General features: G+C 36.1%; 1 protein-coding gene across 1 annotated transcript in view; it reads right to left on the bottom strand.

Annotated features, from left to right (window-relative positions):
* Positions 1-25,560, bottom strand: part of COL24A1 (collagen type XXIV alpha 1 chain) — a 385,490-nt gene that overhangs the window by 167,277 nt on the left and 192,653 nt on the right. Inside the window, 3 exon segments of the mRNA XM_032594090.1 lie at positions 522-575; positions 2,274-2,327; positions 7,008-7,061. Of these exon segments, the coding sequence (XP_032449981.1) occupies positions 522-575; positions 2,274-2,327; positions 7,008-7,061 (162 nt within the window).

A 25,560-nucleotide genomic window follows, 5' to 3' on the forward strand; every position in this document is an offset into this window, starting at 1 on the left:
ATTTTGATAAGCCAAACTTCACTTCTTTACAGATATGATTTTATTACCTTTCTCTATATCACAAATGGAGTATTTTCAAAACTCAATATTTGTTCAACGAAGGTATATTTTCTTCGACTTTTATCTGGTCATTTGAAAATATTTGCAAATTTCTAAGGAAAATATGTTGGAACTTGTTTGTGATTTGTTTATTTAAGCTCACTTCTAAGCTTGATAACTGACGCTGTCTTCTTATACATGGCTATTCAAAAGAAAGTTTAAATTTCTTTTTGTTTTAGACTACAGAATTGTCCTAATTATTAAAAGTGAGCGATAAATAATATAGCAAGTAGAGTCAAGGGAGTTTAAGATACCATGACATATTCTGGGGTGTTTTGCTTTGACTGGGGAGAGAAGTGGCCTCCATCGATTTATACATTACTTATTTTGCATAAAAGCAAAAAATATAGTATAACTAAAATCATACAATTAAATTTAAATAGATGTCCTAGAAGGGAATATAAAGTCTTTTCTGTACTTACAGGTAATCCCAGGGCACCAATGGGTCCTGGATCCCCAGGAGGACCTGGATATCCCTAAAATTTGAGTAAAAATATGAAAAACATAAAGTCTCTGTTCTATCTGATAATTTTCGTTGAAGACAAACCAGTAAATTATAAACAGTAATAAAAGGTGTTAATGTAATAAAATCTCTTTCCTATCAAAGATATAAAAGGCCATAGGAAATATTCCACAGTTAGATAATAGAAATAAATAATGTTGGGCGCCTGGGTGGCTCAGTCGGTTAAGTGGCCAACTTTGGCTCAGGTCACAATCCTGCAGTTTGTGGGTTCAAGACCCACATCAGGCTCTGTGCTGACAGCTCAGAGCCTGGAGCCTGCTTTGGATTCTGTGTCTCTCTCTCTGACCCTCCCCTGCTTGTGTTCTGTCTCTCTCTGTTTCTCAAAAATAAATAAACATTAAAAAAAAAAATAAGTAATGTTTACAGGGAAGCTGTGAACCTTTTATTAGTAACACTTTGGCTAGGAAAGAAATTTTCAAACCAGAATCATATATTATGACCTACTGAGAATAGAATATTCATCTTATATTCTGTAGGTTTTGTTATGCTATGAATAGATATATGTTATGTTATATAGACCATGAAACCATTTCAGTGTCAGAGGTCAGGGAATTCTATAATTAAGGAATGTGAATGTGTAGAAATAGTGTAGCCTGTCAAATTTTAGAAGTACCACACACACATGATATTAATACTAATTAATACTAATTCAGAGAATTTCTTAGTAGGCAATAATTCCTGAAATTGATTAACCTAATGGGTATGTTAAATATTTTGCTTGACAGCAATTGGACATAGGTAAGAAAATAATCTTATAGTATTTTGCTGACAATACAGAGTTTAAAACTAAAGAATAGTTTAGGGGGGTGCCTGAGTGGCTCTGTTGGTTAAGCGTTCGACTTCAGCTCAGGTCATGATCTCACGGTTTGTGAGTTCGAGCCCCTTGTCTGGCTCTGGGCTGATAGCTCAGAGCCTGGAGCCCGCTTCGGATTCTGTGTCTCCCTCTATCTGCCCCTCTGCTGCTTGCCCTCTGTCTCTCGCATTGCCTCAAAAATAAATAAACATTAAAAAAAATTTTTTTTAAAAAGAATAGCTTGGGTAAAATAAATTTGTATATAGTATTATAATACTATATAGTATTATATAGTATATAGATCTATTATGATATATTTTGGGAAAGCAAGATTCTTTTATAAATTTTTTTTTCTAGTTCCTGTCATGTTTAGAAACTGTTTAATAAACTAAAAAAAAAAAAAAACAGTCTATATATAACATCTGTCAGCTATTACTACCTTAAAGGTGCAAGAAAGTAAGATGAATTCGGATTCTGATCTTTTATATATCAAAGAATTACTTCAGGACCACAAACTCATGGACGAGTGGCAGTGATGATATGTGTCATATAAACTATAAGTAATGAAAGAAAAGTAGAATCCTAATTGAATTTTCTTTTTCATCCATTTCAGCTAATTTATGGCAGTTTAATTCTTCTCTTAAAATGATAGACTCACTTGACCAAGCCATCTGATTTGCATGCTTGTTAGTGCCAATCAGCATTTGAAAGGTAAACTGTTTAAGGGAAAAGAAAATTCTAATGGAAATATACTATAAAATAGAAATTTTCACTTACTTAAATTCCATTCAAGGCAATCCCACCTCTGGAATTACTATGTTCTTTGGAAATAGATATTTCAAATCACTAAGCTCTTACCATGACACCCTTTTCCCCCTGGGGACCTTGTGGACCTGGACTTCCACGTTCTCCCTTTTAAAACAAAGGAAAAAAAAAAAAACACTGAGGCAAGCTAACCAGTCATGATTGAGCTAAGTGAAATTGTCAGAATCATACCTTACATGTATATCTTACCTTAATTGCCAATACTTTTTAATTTACAAATTTTGCACTTTACCTTCAAGTTGCTAGACTTTTAATACAATAAAAATCCCCCTAAGGTATATTTCAAAGGATAAAATACTAAAAGTATTGTTGCTTTGTAAGGAGAAATGCTTACCATTTTGAGACATATAAAATAGTAGTAAAAGTATCAAAAATATTGTCAAAATTAACTAATCTCTACAACCACTGAATAAAATTTTATTTCTGTTCTGTCAACCTACCTGAGCAATTAAGTATGATCAGGATAATCAAACATGCCATAGCAGATTTAAGTAATTAAACTGATTCACATTAAAATTCCCAAGATTGTCATAATCTTAGTGCAGAAGATTTGACTTTGCACAGAAGAAACTAAGTCAGAATGAAAATATTATAAATATTTATTTTTTGAAATTAGCTCATTTTGTATTTGTCATATTATTATTGATTGTCAAAAATCAATAAATATATATTAAGCACTTTCAATGTACAAGAGTTGGAGAGATCTAACAGAAATTTGACTTAGAGTCTACTCTCAAGTATTTGGAGACATGACATTAACAAAGGTGATCAATTAGAGGACAATTAAATTGTAAATTGTGTGGTGCTTATTCTAAGTCCAGGAAGAGAAGAAATCAGGAAGGATTAGAGGAATCTGGGAAGACTTTATGGAGGAGATAAGAATTTCAGTCCTATAGTTTGGCTTTGAATAAATAGAGGGAAGAGGAGAGGATATTCTAAAGCAACAAAATAGTGAGAATAGGAATTGGAACAGGTATGTCATATACGAGATGGGAGAGAGAAAGGTTTATATTGGAGAATATTAGAAAATTTGTTGGATGAACTGATTGAGCCAAGATTATGTAGTACCTTGACAGTAAAGTAGAGGAGTTAACAGGGTCAGGAATAGGGGGCCAATGATGGTTTTTAAAAATGTTTCATCATGCCCATCAAAATTAGTCCTCTTCTAGTATCTGCGATGGATTAGAGGATTTAAAGGGAAGGGCAGGGTAAATATGACAGGAGGTAAATTTAAGATAAACTGGTAAGAGTATGTCTGAGGGGATAGCTTTGGAATGACTGTTAGAAAAGAAAGCTTATATATATATAAAAAGAAAGCTTATATAGAAAAAACTCTAAGTCATGCTAAAAGATTAGGCATAGAGAATGAAGGAAAAGGGAAAGTAAATATGGATTTCACTCTTTTTATTCCAGAAGACTGGAAGAATTGAGATAGGTATAAGACACACTAATAGAAATGAGATAATTGGAAAGAGGCCAATTTGAATGTGGGGGGAAAATTGATACATTTTAGATATGTTGACTGTGACTTAATTTAAAAATTTCAGTACCAGAAGTCTTAGCCATAGTAATCAGACAACAAAAGAAATAAAAGGCATCCAAATCTGCAAGGAAGACGTCAAAGTTTCACTATTTTCAGACATGATACTCTTGTAGAAAACCCAAAAGACTCCACCAAAAAATCACTAGAACTAATACATAAATTCAGCAAAGTCACAGGATATAAAATCAACATACAGAAATCTGTTGCATTTCCTGGGGCGCCTGGGTGTTTCACTCAGTTAAGTGTCTGACTTGATTTAGGCTCAGGTTTTGATTTTATGGTTGTTGAGATCAAGCCCCATTTCAGGCTCAGTGCTGACAACACAGAGCCTGCTTGGGATTCTCTTTCTCCCCCTCTCTCTGCCCCTCCCCAACTCGCATGCATGCGTGCATTCTCTCTCTCAAAATAAATAAAAATAAAATTAAAAAAGAAATCTGTTGTATTTCTGTACACCATAATAAAGCAGCAGAAAAAGAAATCAAGGAATTGATCCCATTTACAATTACACCAAAAAACAATAAGATACCTAGGAATAAACCTAACCAAAGAGGTAAAAGATAGTACAATGAAAACTGTAGAACACTTATGAAAAAAATTGAAGATGACACAAAGATATGGAAAGACATTCTATGCTCATGGACTGGAAGAACAAACAATGTTAAAATGTCTACACTACCCAAAGCAATCTACACATTTAATGCAATCCTAATCAAAACACTAATAGCATTTTTCACAGAGCTAGAACAAACAATCTGAAAGTTTGTATGGAACCACAAAAGACCTCAAATCGCTAAAGCAACCCTGAAAGAGAAAAGCAAAGCTGGAAGCATCACCATTCCAGTCTTCAAGCTGTATTACAAAGCTGTAGTGATCAAGACAGTATGGTACTGTCACAAAAATAGACACATAGATCAATGGAACACAATAGAAAAGCCAGAAATGGACCCACAACCACATAAGTAACCAATCGTTAACAAAGCAGGAATGAATATCCAGTGGAAAAAAGACAGTCTCTTCAACAAATGGTGTTGGGAAAACTGAACAGCAACATGCAGAAGAATAAAACTGGACCACTTTCTTACACCATACACAAAAATAAATTCAAAATGGATGAAAGACCTAAATGTGAGACTGGAAACAATCAAAATCCTAGAGGAGAACACAGACAGAAACCTCTTTGACCTCAGTCACAGTGACTTCTTAGTAGACGTGTTGCTGGAGGCAAGGGAAACAAAAGCAAACATGAACTATTGGGACTTCATCAATATACAAAAGCTTCTGTACAGCAAGGGAAACAATCAACAAAACTAAAAGGCAGCCTACAGAATGGGAGAATATATTCGCAACTGACATATCTGATAAAGGATTAGTTTCCAAAATCTATAAAGAACTTATCAAACTTAATGCCCCCCAAAAAAATAATCCAGTTAAGAAATGGGCAGAAGATAAGAATAGATATTTTTCCAAAGTAGATGTCCAGATGGCTAACAGACATATGAAAAGATGCTCAACATCACTTATCATCAGGGAAATGCAAATCAAAACCACAATGAGATACCATCTCACATCTCTCGAATGGATAAAATTAACAAGAAACAACAGATGTTGGTGAGGATGTAGAGAAAGGGGAACCCTCTTGCACAGCTGGTGGAATGCAAACTGGTGTGGCCACTCTGGAGAACAGCATGGAGGTTCCTTAAAAAACTAAAAATAGAACTACCTGAGGACTCAGCAATTGCATTATTAGGCATTTACCCAAAGGATATAAAGATACAGATTGGAAGGGATACATGCACATCGATGTTTACAGCAGCATTATCAACAATAGTCAAACTATGGAAAAAGCCTAAATGTCCATCCACCCAATGACTGACGAATAAAGAACATCAAAAAGAATAAAATCTTTCCATTTGCAGCAATGTGGATGGAACTAGAGTGTATTATGCTAAGTGAAGTAAGTCAGAGAAAGAAAAATGCCATACGATTTCACTTACATGTGTAATTAAAGAAATAAAACTGATGAACATATGGGAACGGAAAATAAAAGAGAGAGGGAAACAAACTATAAGAGACTCAACAATAGAGAACAAACTGAGGGTTGATGGACAGAGGTGGGTAGAAGATGAGCTAGATGGGTAATGGTTATTAAGGAGGGCACTTGTGAGGCGCATTAGGTGTTGTATGTAAGTGATGAATCACTGAATTCTATTCCTGAAACCAATACTGCACTGTATGTTAACTAACTAGAATTGAAATAAAAACTTGAAAAGAAAAAAAAAAAAAAGGAAGGAGTAGCCAAAGGTTTCAAATACTTCTAAGAAAGGAAAGCTAAGGAACTGCCATTGTTTCTGTATCTATGATACTGTCTGCCTTAAATGTTGTGCCAGATAAACTACTTACTTACTTGTAAGCTAATATATAAGAAATATTCAGTGGATAGGGTGAAAATATATTCTTTGTTGAACCTAAAAAAATTCGGATGGAAATAACTGGAATATTATTTAATTTACTTCTAGTCCTGGTTCCACTTAATTATTCACAAAGTAGCCTCATGTAGTAATTGCACTAGACCATCGCGTTTACAAATTATATTCAGCAAGTTAGGTTTTAGTCAAAGAGTCAAAGTTTTTGGGTTATTATCTACTAGTCCATTATAAGATTCCATAAAAGAAATTTTAAATGCCCTTGGAGGTTTCAAGTAAAAATTACTTTTTATTAAAAAAAAAAAGCTTCCCTAAATTTGAAACTCAACATGGAAAATCACTCCCAAGTAATGATTTTAGGTAATCTTTAAGCAAATTACAATTTCCATTACAATAGCCAGGAATATCCATGAATAAATGCATACTGCATTCCAAGTGGACAGCAAGAGATTGTGACCGAGACTTGGAGCAGGTAGTGATTACTTATTCTCTTTCAAAATGGCTTCCTTTAGGGGGCTTGCTCTGATAAAGTAGATTTAAATATGGTCTAATCATAAATCTAGACCATCAGTTTCATCTTTTCAGAGCACAGTATCACAACCTAAAGAGTACTCTGCCCTTTAAAAATTAGAAACATATATGCTATTAGCTATATTCAATATACTTAAGATATTCAGGACAGGTGATGTATTTTAAGTTATGAGTGATTTCTAATTAATAACATAAAATACCAAATACCAAATACCTCCTTTTACTTTAGCCTGGCATTCTTACTACTTAAAAAAAAATGAATGAAATTACCTTTTCACCAATGCTTCCAGTAATCCCAACTTCTCCAGGTAAACCGACAGGTCCCTTTTAGGAAAAAATGTAACAGAAAATACACATTTATTGCATTGCTATTACAGCATCTTGGTTTTAAATCACCTGTAATTAATATGTTTCCTTCTAACTTATCCTAAATTTTATATTAGAATGAAATTCTTCCTAGTATAGATGTCCAACCTATGACTTCACATCCAAAATTAATCTATTCACTCAATCAACAAATATATATGAATGTCTAAGGGGTGGCAGGCCTGTGCTGGGAGGCACTGTTTCAAATCCAAATACAGTTCCTGCCCTTGTGGAGTTTATAATCCAGTGGATGTTATAAAAAGTTGCGGTTTTTCCATAGCTTCTTGATGTGAGTATATCAGCTGAAGAAATCCTGTGACTTCTTTGAAAGCTTCTAATACCACAACATGCCCATTCATTAATTCACTGTCACTCAAGAAATATTTTGTGCCTGCTCTGTGCCAGGTACTACATTGCTTTGCTGAAATTTCATTAGCAGACCTAGGCCCTGCCTTCCTAAGGCAAAAGAGTCTTATACAGAGACAAAAACAATTAAATTAAAAAATGAATAATTACAAATCATCATATTGGCTCATAAAGGAAACAACTATGATGCCCAGGCAGAGAGTGGAAGAGAAGACCTATGGAAAGATGGTCAGGGTAAACCTCAAGTTTGACATCTAATCTGAAAGCTGAAGAATAAGAAGAGGTCAGTAGGCAAGAGAAGACAGAGTAAACCGCTTGAGTGAAGAATGAATTAGTGTGCTGAAAGAGATGAAAGAAAGCAATCATAATACTGTTTCAGAGTGAACAAGGCTCCGTGTTCATCCACCTTGTCTTTATGGATTCTACTTCAAGCAGGATAGAAAACACAAAGAATAACAGGACAAGTTTTACAACAGCAGCATAATCCTTCTCCTGTTTTCAGTTATGAAGTTATTTTCCACTATTATTTAGAGATGTATGAAGCATTTTCTTTTTCAATAGCTACCAAGCAAAGACCCTGCTTAAATAGATTATTGTACAATAATATGCATTAGTATATAGAAGGCACCTAAATCATGAAAAAACAATTTGATGTATTGAAGCTAACTGAAGTTAATACATGAGGCATAATTTTATCCACATATATTTGTATCATTATCCATATCAATCTCTTCTCTCTCTCTACCTACATACCTATCCACTTACCTGTGTATACCTACCTACCTACCTGTCAATCTATCTGGTGATCAAGGATACACTAACATATGTTAAGCACTCCTTATGTGCCTGATTTAATCCTCACAACAATCATATTTGATAGTATTATCCTGATGCCCCTACAGAAAAGACAATGAGTTAAATAGCTTGCTGAGGTCAATGAGTTTAAATAGTATAGATGAGTTTAAGTGGTTATTGAGCACTTGAAATGTAGCTGGTCAAAACTGACATGTGCTGTAAATGTAAAGATATCAGATTTTGAAGATTTAGTACAAAAAGAAAGAAAAATTCAAATCATTGTTTCAGTTGGTTACATATTGAAATGATAATGCTTCAGAGATACTGGCTTAAATAAAATATTACTAAAATCAATTTCATCTGCTTCTTTTTATCTTTCTAAATATGGCTACTGAAAAATGTTAAGTGACATTTGTGACTGGCATATACCTATTGGACAGTACAGATCTACATTCTTAAACACTACACTAATATTAGCGGTTATATCCAGTTGGAAGTGATCTAATAATTTATTTCTATGGTTATTAATTTTAAGAGCATTGACACTTTCACTCTGAGACAATCAGAGATCAATGGGCAGTTAATCACATCTGAGCACAACAGTGAAATATAACTATTAGTGAGAGAGTAAACAAACTAGCAGAACCTGAACACAGACTAGTATTGATTCTGGGAAAAAAAAAAAAAAAACCTTTTCCTAACACACACATATATATATATATATATATATATATAACCCAGGTGAGTGAATGGAGTAGGTCCATTTGACATATCCCAATATTGACTATGTATACCAGAAAGATACCACCTACAGAACTATTCTGGTTAGCTCACAGCACTTACTTATTAATTAACAGAAACTGAATTAGGTGCTAAGATTTAAAAATCCAGAGATTTTTTTATAAAAAAGATTTTATATATAAAGATTTATAAGATTCCTAGTTTCAGATGACCTAGCTTGCTTGTAGGCAAGCATTTTCAAAGGCAAATACTAGATAGATCTAAGTAGCAGTTGCTACTTAGATGCTCTCTTTAGTTCACCACAGTCCATACCAACTGCTCTTATCTCTTATACCTGATCCATTTTACTTACTTATACTACCTGCCTGCTCCCAGTAGGGCATTTGAGTTTGTCACTCCTGATTTAAGTATTAGAAGGTGCAGTCCATCAAAAGGGCATACTTGGAAGAGATAGGTTCTCACTGGAAAATAGGCAGTTCACAGACTTACATCCTTGTTCACAGGGAATCTTTAATGAAACGTACATTAGGAGAACATAAATAATTTATTAAGACTTTGAGTCTTGACGTGCCTGGGTAGCTCACTCAGTTAAGCATCCAACTCTTGATCTCAACGCAGGTCATGATCTCGCATTTCGTGGGTCTGAGCTGTGTCAGGCTCTGTGCTGACAGTCTGGAGCCTGCTTCGGACTCTCTCTCCCTTTCTCTCTGCCCCTCCCCAGTTACCTTTCTCTCTCACTCTCTTTTAAAATAAATAAATAAACTTTTAAAAAATTAAAAAAAAAACTCTGATTCTTCCCACTAGTTTTCTTTAGTTTTTTTTTTTTAAATAAATGTTTATTTATTTTGAGAGTATGAGAGAGAGACAGAGAGAGAGAATGAGTAGGGTGGTGGCAGAGGAAGAAAGAGAGAGAATTTTTTAAATATAATTTATTGTCGGGGCGCCTGGGTGGCGCAGTCGGTTAAGCGTCCGACTTCAGCCAGGTCACGATCTCACGGTCCGTGAGTTCGAGCCCCGCGTCGGGCTCTGGGCTGATGGCTCAGAGCCTGGAGCCTGTTTCCGATTCTGTGTCTCCCTCTCTCTCTGCCCCTCCCCCGTTCATGCTCTGTCTCTCTCTGTCCCAAAAATAAATAAACGTGGAAAAAAAATTTTAATAAATAAATATAATTTATTGTCAAATTGGCTTACATACAACACCCAGTGTTCACCCCAACAGTGCCCTCCTCAATGTCCATCACCCATTTTTCCCTTTTCCCCACCCCCCATCATCCCTCAGTTTGTTCTCTGTATTTAAGAGTCTCTTATGGTTTGTCTCCCTCCCTCTCTGTTTGTAACTCTTCTTTTCCCTTTCCCTTCCCCCATGGTCTTCTGTTAAATTTCTCAAGATCCAAATATGAGTGAAAACATATGACATCTTTCTCTGACAGACTTTTTTCACTTAGCATAATACCCTCCAGTTCTATCCACATTGCTGCAAATGGCATGATTTCATTCTTTCTCATTGGCAAGTAGCATTCTCTTATATATAAACCACATCTTCTCTATCCATTCGTCAGCTGATGGATGCTTAGGCTCTTTCCATAATTTGGCTATTGTTGAAAGCACTGCTATAAACATTGGGGTACATGTGTCCCTATGCACCAGCACTCCTGTATTGCTTGGGTAAACTCCTAGTAGTGCTGTTGCTGGGTCACAGGGTAGTGCTATTTTGAATTTTTTGAGGAACCTCCACACAAAGAGAGAGACTCTTAAGCAGGTTCCATGCTCCACACGGAGCCTGACTTGGGGCTCCATCTCACAACACTGAGATCATGGCCTGAGCCGAAATCAAGAATAGGATGCTTAACTGACTAAGCCACCCAGGATTCCCTCTTTAGTTTCTTGTATCTATTTTCAAGCTATACACTTCTGGAGAAAAAATATTCTAAATTAGTGTTGTCGGAATGGTGTACATTTTCCCAAAGATGAAATGTATAAAATTTCATTCTTATTTCATTAGTTATTTATTATCTACCAAGTATAAGACACTATACTAGTCAATTTAGAAAGGGCTATTAACTAAAATACAAAGTATATAGTAAAAATATTACAAGAAGATAAAGTATATAGAATTTCAGATAAAGTAGTAGTCAGCAAAGTGACTCCAAAGACTGGCTACCTCTTTTTGTAAATAAGTTTTACTGAAACACAGCAATGTCCATTATTAACCTATGTTCTATGGCCACATTTGCTCTGTGAAGGCAGAGTAGTTGTGACAGATACTGTATAGCCCACAGAGCCCAAATCATTTCTCTTGGATATTTAAGGGAACTACAAACAAGTAACTGAAGCCATAGCCTTCATGTACAAGAATTATCAGCAATTTATACCTTTTTGGCCAAGAATTTTCATTAAAAAGTTTCAAAACACTGATTCCACATCTTACACACATTAAAGAAAATGACAAAGCCTAGAACCAAAACATGCTGCGTGTCAAGAGCTGGACAACTCTATAGAAACTGAAAACACTTCACTTCTTATAAAATAGGATACATAATAGTCTATTTAAAGATTTTGTAAGCTAAAGCGGAAATTCAAAAGGCCAAAAAGCCTCGTGTGCAATAAATCACTTGTTCAAACTGAAAAGAAGTTATTATTTTTTTCCAAAAGTCAGTAGAAACTCTAAAATACACTAGTGCCATTTTTTAAAGTAACCACATCCTACTTGTTCACTAAAGACATATAAAATTAGAGTATTTCCTAGTTGAAACTAAAATGTTAAAAACAATTTTGTAGGAAGTTCTTAGACTTAATAATTGCGCCTTAACAGTGGTTTAGAACTTGTCTACATTGTTTCAAATTTTCAGTGTGGAAAGGATTGCATTTGCAAGATAAAAAAAAAATCTCAGCCCCCAAAGCTCTTTAAATTCACTTGAAAATGTTGTATATAAGACAAATTCTCTATGATATAGCTCTGTTTCATCTTAGAAACATATTAGCTTCAATGTTTGCATTAGTGTGTACTCTCTGTTTAAAAATAAAAATTTTAGAAGTCATCTTACCACAAAAAAGTAGTAGTACTCAGTTGTACTATATGAAATTGCTGATATTTTAATTTTACCTTAAAAATTAGTAATCTTACATGAGGCACCCTAGTACAAAATTTCCAGGGTAGGAGAAACTGAAGACTGGTCAGATATGAAAATGACAACTTTAAGCACTACGTGGGAAAATGTACTTCTATATCTAATATTTATTTCTCCATTTTAAATTCTCATACCTTCACATATTTGTCCAAAACAACAAAAATACAGACTGTCGTCAGCCTGGACAGATATGGGGAATTTATAGAAAAGTGGAAATAAAGTGTGTGTAATCTATCTGGATAAGAAAGAGGAATTCCTTTTTAGATACGATGAATAGGAGATATATACTGGACATTCTGATAGGAATATTCACTGCACAATGAAGTATGCAAGTCTAGAGCTAAGGACTATTATTATTTTTATTTATTTTATTTACTATTATTATTATTATTATTTGTGAATAATCAGCAAATAGACAGTAAAGACCTGGAGAGTAGATAAGTCACCAAAGTGAGTACGTGGACTGAGAAAAGGAAAGGCCAAGAACAATAACATTTAGAAAACAGGATGAAAAAAAGAAAACTTACGGAGTTGACTATACATGGAAAGTATATGGTCAAAAGGACGATATTGTCTATTTTTTTTTCTCTATAATGTTTTTCAGGACGTTTCATTTAGGAGTAATTTTATGACCTGATAAACATGAATGAACCTTTTCTGTTTGTTTGGAAACATATCACTGTTCCTAAAAAACTAACCTTTGGATCACTTCACCCCTATTTTCAAATGAAATCTATAAGCTAAGGAGATAGTTATTTGACACTGTGACTTGGAGTAAGCTACTTTAGCTCATTTGCCTCATCCTTTACCATTCAGGAAGCTGCCTGTAACCTCAAGTTCATTTGTCTGTGTGCTCTATACGTTCATTAGTCTGCATTGCTCTACAAGGCAAGGATAATGCCTTATCTAATACTGTGTCCCTTATACCTAGCACACTCTTGGAATATAGAAGATAATTAATAAATATGTATTGAGTGAATGACTAAACAAATTAGATAGAGCAGTAGTGATGGAAATAGAGATGAGCTGCCCACACAGCCCTTTAAGAAGATCTTGCTGCTGTAATCAACTTCTTCAAAGTCTAGGCTTCAGCAGAGAGGCCTACATCCAAAGACTAAAGTGAGAGTATGAAGGCATGTCCATTTTTGCCTAATATGGGATTACTCTGATGGGCCATATATGCCCCAGAGCTCCCTAAAGGGTTGTTTGGACTCTTATTTCCTCCAGTGGAAGGACAGAGAAACTGAGTAAAAGCTTAGGATTTAACAGAATGATAAAACTCTAGGGAAAGTAAAATCTCTAACCAAGACAAGCCTATTAGAACAAGGTCAGGGCCTTGGCTGGGGAAAAAAAAAATGGGATCCTGACACTTGGCATGGGGACACCTGTATAGAAGTCCCTGAAGATTTTGAATCACCAGACTCCTTCGAACTCTATGAGCTTACAGAAATGGCCTACTTTTTAATGCTAGTAGTCTCTCCTATAGAAAATGTGTACCCCAATTAGGCTTTGTCTATACATCCTCTTTTGGCCATTATGCCAATAACTAGGGGTAAGTCACAGTATAATCCATCTGGAGCTTGCCATGTCTGATATAGGAGGAACAGACCATACGCCAAAGAAATGAAAGATCCAGCCAATGTATACTGGTAGGAGCTGGGAGAGTATGTGGGAACCCAATTTTAGAGGTACTTAATCAAGGGAGCCATGACATAATATAAAAAAACATAAATATAACAAAAAATAGATATGAAAGAGTTTCTTAGTTTGGGAGCACTCTTCAACGATATAGGATTTAATACCCTTGTACGTACCTCAAGAGATTGTGAAAAGTCCTGTAGTGGGTAGTGGGTCTAAGCTGTGAGGTAAGCAGCTTTGCCACTTGGGCCATATGACTGGGCAGACCCTATGGTTTTAGAAACATTAGAGGTGGGAAAGGAAGCCATGTAGAGCTCACAGCAAGCTGTGATAGGAAGGACATAACAGGCTCCTTGGGTTTTGAGGCAAGGCCATGCCATTTGCAACAGAGAATTATTTGTGTTTTGAAAATCAAATTCTAGCGTGCTACTAGGCTGGGGTAGAGACTGAGCACCTAACCATGGGACCAAATGACCATGCATCTAGATCTGTCATAAGCTGTCATATCAGACAGAAGATAAATGGTTCCAGTGCATTGTGGGATGGAACATGAGCACAACAGAGGTACAGGTGAACTGAATGAAGAAGTGGTCTAGATCCCCAAACTCTTTTTCAGCAGACACCTTTGGCTATCTAGGAGAACCCTTATGACCAGCTGCTTGAAAAGGAAAAAGTCCAAACTTGGTTTATGGATGGGTAGTCTTAATGCTATGGAATGAATGCTTGTGTCCCCTCGAAATTCATATGTTAAAGCTCCATTGGGATGGTATTTGGAGGTAGGGCTCTTGGGAGGTAATTAGGTGATGATAGTGGAGCTCCTGGGATGGGATGAAAGTCCTTATAAGAAGAAGAGAACTAGCCCTTTTTCTCTATACCATGTGTGGACATACTGAAAAGACAGCCATCTGCAAACCAGGAAGAGGGCCCTTACCAATCACTGGATCTGGTCAGTGCCTTGATGTTGGACTTTCCAACCTCCAGAAGTGCGAGAAACACGTTTGTTGTTTAAGCCACCCAGACTGTGGTATTTCCTTATAGCAGCCTGAACTAAGATACTATGTAGTTGAGAACCAAAAATGGATAGAAAATGCACTATAGCTTCAGTTGAAAGTGTCTTAAAAGGCAATGACAATGGAATATTTGTAATGAGCAGAATTTCTGGGAGTGCCCCAGACCATCCACCTTGTGGGAGAAGTGGCTTCAGGTTAGAATATATACAGACTAGTGGGTATTTGTGAGTGACCCAGCTGGTGGGTTAGGCACTTGAAAGGAAGGAGACTAACACTGGGAATAAGATTTGAGAATGAGGTGTTTAGATGGGCACATTAGACAAAACATTTGTATCAAATGTTAATGCCTACTAGAGAAGGTCAAACATGGAAGAATTACTGGAAGGATACAGCATGATTTGGAAAGTTGACATCAGCAAGTCTTGGTCATTAGTCATCACGGTGCTGGATAATGGGCATATGAATGAAATGGGCATGGTGGGAGAGATGGAAAGTGTATGCATGAGCCTGACATCATGGGTTCCCATTTAACAAGGCTAAATTAATTACTGCTGCCACTGAATAGTCACACTGCAAACAACAAAGAACAACACTGTGCCTATAAAATGATGCCATTCTTTGAGGAGAACAATCAGCTACTTGGGGGGCAAGTTCACTCGGGAAAGGTCAACGATCTATTCTAACAGAAATGACATACTCTGGGAGTAGGTTGCTTTCCTACCCTCAGGCCTCAATTAGCAGCGGTATCTGATATCTTACAAAATATCTGTCTTACAAGACCCCCCCAAAATTGTGTCAGAGCACGACACCCACTTTATAGCAAAAAAGTTCTGACAGTGGGACTATGTTCATGGGATTTAATAGTTATATCACATGACTACAAGAAGCTTCCAATCTGACAGAGCATTGGAATAGCCTGCTAAAGGAGCAGTTAAAGTGCCAACTAGGAGGTGACAGCTTTTAATGATAAAGCATCACTCAAAGGATGAAAAAGTATACACACTGAATCAAAGACAGTTATGTGGTACTGGGTCTCAAACAGGAAATATTCATTGGTCTTGGAACCAAGGGGTGAAAGCAGAATTAATCCTACTTACTACCACCCCCAACATCTCTGCCTGTACTTTCCATCCCACAAAATGTAAGCTCTGCTGGAATAGAGGTCCTAGTGCCCAAAGAGGACATATTTTTATCAGATGATACAGTAAAAGTTCCACTGAACTGCAAGGTTTGTCTGCCCCTTGAGCACTTCAAGTTCTCTGTATCTGAGCACCAGAAAGCAAGGAAAAGTCACCATTGTGGTATAGTTAATTTACCCTGATCATCAGAAAGAGGGGGAAGATTGATATCATTTGTGGTCCTAAAACTAGATGCAGTAGGGGCTATAATTTGTACCTCTCACTCCTTTTCCAAAAGTTTTCCTTCAGGAAGATAACCCAGCAGAATCCTAGAGGAGCATCTACCTGAAAGGATATGAAATCAATCCAAGTAACACAAGGAGTGCACTGTGGTGAACATCAATATGGGCCCCCCAGATACTCCATCAAGGAAGAAGGTACTGCTCAAGCTGTCATCAGCTTCAGAGGGCCTTCTTGACCAAAGACACACCCGTTCCATGGTGGCCCTTATACTATGAGTTAGAGTACTTGAGTTAGAGTACAAAAGCCCAGCCATTCAGCCCAACAAGATAGGTTATGAAAGATCCAGAGTTTTCTGTAGGGATGGCTAAGATTTAAGTAGGACCCCATCAATTTGACTTCTCCATCTATTCAATCTTACATCCTCTTCCTCTTCCCTCAAGTGTTACTTACTAATAAATACCCTGCAGCAAAATGCCATTGCAGCAGTCTGCTTGTGGAATATGCAACTTGTGCTGACATGTTTCCCTAAATATAAGTCTCAATCCACTGAGGGCCATGGAATTACTGCAAAGTATCAGTGAGTCCATACATAGGCACTGAAAGTATGCTAAATACATGACTATTGTTGGTCTATAAAACTGACCTTTATTCATGAAAAGATTAGAAATAACTAAGAGTATGTCTGAATCAGTAAAGGCAGATTTCCTTTTTAAATCTTTCCTTTGACAAGATATGTGTTAGTAGTGTAGCTATAAGGTACACACCTTAAGCCTACTTTCATTGTTTCATGATTTTTTTAACTTTAAGTTTTAGTTAGTTAACATACAGTGCAATTCTGGTTTCAAGAGTAGAATTCAATGATTCGTCACTTACATACAATACCCAGTGCTCATAACAACAAGCATCCTCCTTAATAACCATCACCCATCTAGCCCATCTTCCTTCCACTCATTTCCCTCCCACATATGAGTGAAATTTTATGGTGTCTGTCTTTTTCTGACTGACTTATTTCCCTTAGCATAATACACTCTAGCTCCATTCACATCATTGAAAATGGCAAGATTTCATTCTTTTTTGATGGTCGAGTAATATTCCATTGTACATATATGCCACATCTTCCTTACCCATTCATCAGTCAATGGACATTTGGGTTCTCGCCATAGTTTGGCTATTGTTGATAATGCTGCTATAAACATCGAGGTGCATGTACCCCTTCAAATCTCTATTTTTGTTTTCTTTGGGTAAATACCTAATAGTGCAACTGCTGAGTCATTAGGTACTTTTATTTTAAGTTTTTTGGGGAAACTCCATACTGTTCTCCAGAGTGGCTGTACCGGTTTGCATTCCACAACTGTGCAAGAGGGGTTCCCCTTTCTCTACATTCTTGCCAACACCTGTTGTTTCTTGTGCTGTTAATTTTAGCCATTCTGACAGGTGTGAGGTGATATTTCATCATGGTTTTGATTTGTATTTCCCTGATGATGAGTGATGAGTGATGTTGAGCCTACTTTTAATGCTTGGGTAATGACTGTTATCATCCTTACGATAAACTGAATGCTTAATGTTGTTTAAATAAAAGGGAGGAAATTGTTCTTTACATATATATGGTTTCTGGGGATTGGCTTGCAAGTCCAAAGAATAAGAAAACAGTATTTGGAATGTATCCCATATGCAACTGAGGGAGACACTCTGAGACAGTAACTGGAGTGAGATGTTCATCCCTTTCCCTTTGTGCTGAGTGATAAATCTTGTCTTGATAGATAGGGGATGAAAGGTTTCAAGTTCACCAAAAACTGAGGACACTTTGCCAGCAAAAAATTTATAGCTTATTATAATTTGTTTTCCAAAGTATTTGACTGACTTTACAAAACATTCTTTAAGCATATTTTTTTTAAGTAAGGTACACTTATACTACATGCAGACATAATCACTACATCAATATCTAGTGCCCAAGAATTCAAATAAACCAAATGAATAAACCATATAGCACAGCACTTATGCTAAATCATACCTGTAACTGAATACAGGAGACAGATAGCTCTCAATTTTTTTGGAATGATGTACAAGTAAATAAAAAAAATGATTACTCATCTGTGTTATCTATTGTCTTTGAAGCTAAGACTGTGCCTAATTAGCTTTATTAATTTAAATTTTCTGAAAAGTGAAGATAAACTATCTATAAACACTGGTGACTTACTAAAGAAAAGCCAATTATACAGAAAGCCTGTATTCATTAACACTTTAAAAAGTATAGACATGCCCTAAAATAAATTCATTCATTCATATAGTCAACAAACATTATTTGAGAATATAATACATGCCAGACATTAATAAATAGTGTGGAATATTATATATAGTCAGTTAAATTTAGAATATAGACAAACATTTCATTATTTTAGAGGCTCCTGATTGGACAATAGTTTATTGTGACATCAGTTCCTCCATTTCGGACTCTTGGCATTTGGATATACAGGTTTTCTAAAATATATAACTCAATGGTCTTCTCAGTATCCAAACAGGGATTTCAGTCTCTGACATTTCCCTAACCACTACCTGATTCTTACTTCCTTGGATCATACATGGAGTCATGAAATAAAAAGTTAGAATGAAGTTTTGCCTCAGGATCGTCTGGCAATAATTAAAAGAACATGCCTGGAATGTCTCCTCAACAGATGCTTTTACTCACACTTATGTTATGAGAAGCTTGAGAATAGAAAGGCAAGTGATACTGTCCTCTCTGCACTAAACTGCCTGGCATCTGTTGTTTACATTATCCCACTCTTTTGAATGAGTCTCATGACAATAAATCAAAGGTGATAAAGTAAGTATCAACATAGGGCTAACACCTAATCTTGGCTGAACTTCTTAAATTATTAAAGATATAAGTTGGATGAGAAATGAGAGAAATTCTCCTGCTATGACACTTGTGCTGCAAAACATTTGAACTGTAAGCTCTCCCTAAAACTCTAATAAACTAGCAAGATCATTCACAGAAACAAGTATATGCTTATAATCACAGCACATTTTTCCCCACATATAAAGCATTGAATTAGTTCTGCATTCTTTCATGCAGATCTCATGTCTTGAGTTTTTGTTTTTGTTTTTTGCATGGATTCTATATGAAAACAAAATTAAAGTCAGAAAATCTGTTGTCTGATGCCTCCCATCAAACCCTTCTTGCACCAAAATCCCTGTACCTAAAACTGAGGAAAATAACAGGATGGTATTTATAGATTACTAAAGATTTAAGTTCTAGTTTAGATATTCATTTATGAAGCAGGTCATGGAACCAGTTTGGGTCTCATCTTCCCAATTCTAAAAAACAGAGGATAGACTAGATAATCCCTCTCGTACATTCCAGTACTAAAATTCCATAATCTCTCTCAAAGCTTCCATCAATAAGATTCTATAAGGAAGATGAAAAGCACCCAGGCACATAAAGATATTTGAAATCTTTTGAGCAGGTGATAAAGAGATCTATTTTTTTAAAATATTTACTTATTTGTGTGTGTGTGTGTGTGTGTGTGTGTGTGTGTGTGTGTGTGAGAGAGAGAGAGAGAGAGAGAGAGAGCGAGCGAGCGCAAGGGAGGGGCAGAGAGAGAGGGAGACACAGAATCCAAAGCAGGCTCCAGGCTGCTGTCAGCACAGAGCCTGATTCAGGGCTCAAACTCTTGAACTTTGTGAGACCATGACCTGAATCGAAACCGGACTCAACCGACTGAGTCACCCAGGTGCCCCGAGATCTTTTTTTTTTTTTTTTTTAATTGGAGTACTTTTATTTCATAGGGAGAAAGGTGTATCTGGCATTCTGGATTTTTCAGCATCACTAAAGAAACTATTTACTGACAACATTCTACAGAAGGCAGATTTTATGAACTCTCATAGATCTTCATTGTTTTCGTTAAACTCATTACTTTAAAAAATGTATAAATTTGTATAAGCTCTTTGAGAGTAGACTATGTTCTGTTCGTCTTGAGGAGCATTTCAGCTAATCTCATGCCTAGCACCTTACTTGGCACAGTGCAGTTGCTCAGTAAATATCTATAGAATGAATGCATGGCATAAACTGGATATTTGATTACTTTTTAAAATTCAATTATAGCTAACATATAGTGTTATATTAGTTTCATGTGTACAATATGGTGATTCAATAATTCTATACATCACTCAGCGCTCATCATGACAAGTGTACTCTTGATTCTCTTCACCTATTTCACCCATCTGCCCACCCATCTCCCCTCTGGTAAACATCAATTTGCCCTCTATAGTTAAAAGTCTGTTTTCTAGTTTCTCCCTTTTGTTCTTGGTGTGTTTCTTAAATTCCACATATGAGTGAAATCATATGGTATTTATCATTCTCTGACCTATTTCACTTAACATCGATGTTGCAAATGGCAAGATTTCATTCTTTTTTATGGCTGAATAATATTTCGTTGTCTACACACATACACTATGTGTGTAAGTACACACACATATATATACCACCTCTTCCTTATCCATTTGTCTATTGATAGACATGTGGGAGGCTTCCATAATTTGGTTATTATAAATAATGCTGTAGTAAAGTGTATATATCCTTTCAATTTAGTGTTTTTGTATTCTTTTTTTTTAATGTTTATTTATTTTTGAGACAGAGAGAGACAGAGCATGAAGGGGGGAGGGGCAAAGAGAGAAGGAGACACAGAATCGGAAGCAGGCTCCAGGCTCTGAGCCATCAGCCCAGAGCCCGATGCGGGGCTCGAACTCACAGACCACGAGATCGTGACCCGAGCTGAAGTCGGACGCTTAACCGACTGCGCCACCCAGGCGCCCCAGTATTCTTTAGATAAATAACCAGTCGTGTGATAACTGGATCATATGGTAATGCTATTTTTAACTTTTTTAGGAACCTCCAGTGGCTGCATCAGATTGCATTACTACCAACAGTGAAATAGGGTTCCTTTTTCTCCACATCCTCACCAACACTTGTTTTTTCTTGTGTTTTTAACTTTAGTTATTCTGACAGGTGTGAGGTGATATATTATTGTGGTTTTAATTTGAATTTCCTTGATTATGAATGATGTTGAGCGTTTCTTCATGTGTCTGTCCACCATATGTGTATTTTCTTTGGAGAAATACCTGTTCAGGTCTTCTGCCCACTTTTAAATTGGATTATTTGTTTTTTTTGGTGTTGGGTTATATAAGTTCTTTATTTTCTGTACTAACACTTTATCAGATATGTCATTTGCAAATATATTCTCCCATTCTGTAGGTTGTCTTTTAATTTTGCTGATTATTTCCTTTGCCGTGCAGAAGGTTTTTATTTTGATGTACTGTCAATAGTTTATTTTTGCTTTTGTTTCCCTTGCTTCAGGAGACATATCTAGAAAGATATTGCTATGGCCAATTTCAGAGAAATTACTGCCTATGCTTTCTTCCAGGATTTTTATGGTTTCGGGTCTCACATTTAGGTCATCAATCCATTTTAAATTTATTTTTATGTATAGTGTAAGAAAGTTGTCCAGTTTCATTTTCTGCAAGTGGCTGTCCAATTTTTAATTGACCATAAAATGGTGGGTTTATTTCTGGACTCAATTCTGTTCCATTAACCTATGTGTCTGTTTTTGTGCCAGTACCATACTGCTTTGATTACTACAGCTTTGTAGCATACTAGAAGTCTGGGATTGTGACACCTCCAGTTTTGTTCTTTTCAGGGTTGCTTTGGCTATTTGAGGTCTTTTGTAGTTCTATACAAATTTTAGTCTTATTCATTCTAGTTCTGTAAAAGATGCTGTTGGTATTTTGATAGGGATTGCATTAAATCTGTAGGCTGCTTTGGGTAATACATACATTTTAATAATATTTGTCCTTCCAATCCATAAACATGGAATATTTTTCCACTTGTTTGTGTTGCCTTCAACTGCTTTTATCAATGTTTTATAATTTTGACAGTACAAGTCTTCCAACTCATTGGTTAAAAACTTCTGGGGGCGCCTGGGTGGCTCAGTCGGTTAGGCGTCCGACTTCGGCTCAGGTCATGATCTCACAGCTCGTGAGTTCAAGCCACGTGTCGGGCTCTGTGCTGACAGCTCAGAGCCTGGAGCCTGCTTCTCATCCTGTGTCTTCCTCTCTCTCTGCCCCTCCCTCGCTTGTGCTATGTCTCTTTCTGTCTCTCAAAAATGAATAAATGTAAAAAAAAAAATTTAAAAAAAAATTAAAAAAAATTAAAAAAAAACTTAACTTCTGTATTCCTAGGGATTTTATTATTTTTGGTGCAATTATAAATGAGATTGTTTTCTTAATTTCTCTTTCTTCTATATCATTACTAGTGCATAGAAGTGCAACAGATTTCTATACATTAAGTTTGTGTCCTGCAACTTTACTGAATTCCTTTGTCAGTTTTAGTAGTTTTTGGTGGAGTCTTTAGAGTTTTCTCTATGTAGCATTATATCATCTGTAGACAGTGAGAGTTTGACTTCTTCCTTAGGGATTTGGATACCTTTTATTTCTTTGTTATCTGATTGCTGTGGCTAGGACTTCCAAAACTATGTCAAATAAAAGTGGTGAAAGTGGACATCCTTGTCTTGTTCCTGACCTTAGAAAAAAGTTCTCAGTTTTTCCTCACTGAGTATGAGGTTTGCTGTGGGTTTTTCATATATGGCCTTTATTATGTTGAGGTATGTTCCCTTTAAACCTACTTCATTGAGGGTTTTTTTTTTCATGAATCGATGTTGTACTTTGTGAAATGTTTTTTTCTGCATCTATTGAAATGATCATATGGTTTTTATCCTTTCTCTTGAGATGATATATCACAATAATTAATATGCAGATATTGAGCCACCTTGCATCTCGGGAATAAATTCCACTTGATTGTGGTGATTTTTTTCTTAAGTTCATTTACTTATTTTGAGAGAGAGAGAGAGAGAGAGAGAGAGAGAGAGAGAGAAGGGGGCAGAGAGAGGGAGAGACAGAATCCCAAGCAGGCTTCTCACTGTCAGCACAGAACCCAACACAGGACTTGAATTCACGAACTGTGAGATAACACCCTGAGCCAAAATCAAAAGTAAGACACTCAACCAACTGAGCTACCCAGACATCTCAATTGTGGTAATTTTTTAAATGATTGTGGTAATTTTTAATTTAATGCGGTAATTTTTGGATTTGATTTACTAATATTTTGTTGAGGATTTTTGCATCTATGTTCATCAGAGACATTGGCTTGTGATTCTCTCTCTCTTTTTTTTCTTTTTTTTTTGTAGTGTCTTCATCTGGTTTTGGTATCAGGGTAATGCTGGTCTCATAGAATGAATTTGGAAGCTTTCCTTCCGTTTCTATTTTTTGGAAAAGTTTGAGAAGAACGGGCATTAACTCTTCTTTAAGTGTTTGGTAGAATCTGCCTGCCAGGCCATTTGGTCCTGGACTTTTGTTTGGAGTTTTTGATTACTGATTCAGTTTCATTGCTGGTAATCCATCTGTCCAAATTTACTATTTCTTCATGCTTCAGTTTTGGTAGGTTGTCCAATTTTGTTGGCTTATAATTTTCATAATATTCTGTTATAACGCTTTTCTGTGGTGTGAGTTATTATTTCTTCTCTTTCATTTCTGATTTTGTTTATTTGACTCCAATTTTCTTTTTTTTTTAATAAGTCTAGCTAAAGGTTTATCAATTTTGTTGATCTTTTCAAAGAACAAGCTCCTGGTTTCATCGATCTATTCTATTGCTTTTTTAGTTTCTATATAATTTATTTCTGCTTTAATCTTTATTATTTCCTTCTTTGTACTGTTTTTGGATTGTGTTTGTTCTTCTTCTTCTAGCTACTTTAGGTTTAAGGTTAGTTGTTCATTTCAGATTTGTCTTGCTTATTTATGTAGGCCTCTATTGCTATAAACTTCCCTTTTGGAACAGCTTCTGATGCATCTCAAAGATGTTAGACCATTCTCATTTTAATTTGTCTCCACATATTTTTTTAAAATTTCCTCTTGATTAGTTGAAGACAATCCAGCTCAGCCACAACAGTAAGGCATACATAGGAGACACCTCTGAAGTGCCAGGTAGGTTCTGGTGAACAAGGAACATTGCACTGCAGGGCACTACAGGATCTCTTCCTCATAAGGACACTACTTTCAAGAGCAGGAAACATAGCTGGCTTTCCTAACACAGAAACAGACACAGAAAGTTAGACAAAATGAGAAGACAGAGGAATATGTCCCAAATGAAAGAACAGGAGAAAATCACAGCAAGAGAGCTAAACAAAGTAAGTAATAGGCCTGAGAGAGAATTTAAAGTAATGGTCATAAAGATATTCATTGGACTTAAGAAAAGAGTAGAGGACCTCAGTGAGATCCTCAACAGACATAGAAAATATAAAAAAGAACCAACCAGACATTAACTCAATAACTGAAATTAAAAATATACTAGATGGAGGGGTGCCTGGGTGGCTCAGTCAGTTAAGCCTACGACTTCGGCTCAGGTCATGATCAAGTGGTTTGTGAGTTTGAGCCCCGCAGCGGGCTCTGTGCTGACAGCTCAGATCCTGGAGCCTGCTTCAGATTCTGTGTCTCCCTCTCTCTCTGCCCCTCCCCCACTCACACTCTGTCTCTCCCTCCTTCAAAAATAAGTGAACATTAAAAAAATTAAAAAAAATATACTAGATGGAATAAATAATAGACTAGAGGAATGGGACAGTGTAAGGGAAAGCAATCAAGCTGAATGTGAGTGAGAAACAAATAATAATAATAATAATAATAAAAGAAAATAGACTTAGGAAACTCAGAAATACCATCAAGCATGATAACATTTGCATCATAGGAATCCCATGAGGAGAAGAGAGAGAAAAGGTAGGAGAAAATTTATTTGAAGAAATAATAGCTGAAAACTTCCTGAATCTAGGAAACAGCAATACAGATCCAGAAGGTACAGAGAGTCCCCAACAAAATCAACCCAAGGAGGTCCACACCAAGAAACCATAATTAAAAGGGCCAAAAGTAGAGATAAAGAGAATTTTAGGAGCAGCAAAAAAAAAAAAAAAAAAAAAAAAGTTATATACATGGGAAATCCTATAAGGCTATCACCTGATTTTTCAGCAGAAATTTTGCAGGCCAGACGGAGTGGCATGATATAGACCTGTGGAGAGTCTGCTTTGCCTATCTTCAGGTTATTTTCTGGGTTATTTATATGATGTGGGTGTTGTGTAGTTGTAGCCATGGGGCAACATGAACTTAGGATCCTCCTACTCCACTGTCTTCCCCAGAAATCTTGGATGCTGTATTCTTAATTAAAATGTTAAAACTGTGGAAGTTCCCACAGTTTACTTATATATAAAAATGTGATGATCTTTACTTCCCTGTTTAAGTTATTAAAAATAAGGAAGGAAAGTGGAGAATAGAGAGGAAGAAAATGTCATCAAGATATGGCCTTCTCTCTTTTGGCAATGACAAATAT

This window comes from Lynx canadensis, chromosome C1 (assembly GCF_007474595.2).
Source record: "Lynx canadensis isolate LIC74 chromosome C1, mLynCan4.pri.v2, whole genome shotgun sequence".
NCBI lineage: Eukaryota > Metazoa > Chordata > Mammalia > Carnivora > Felidae > Lynx > Lynx canadensis.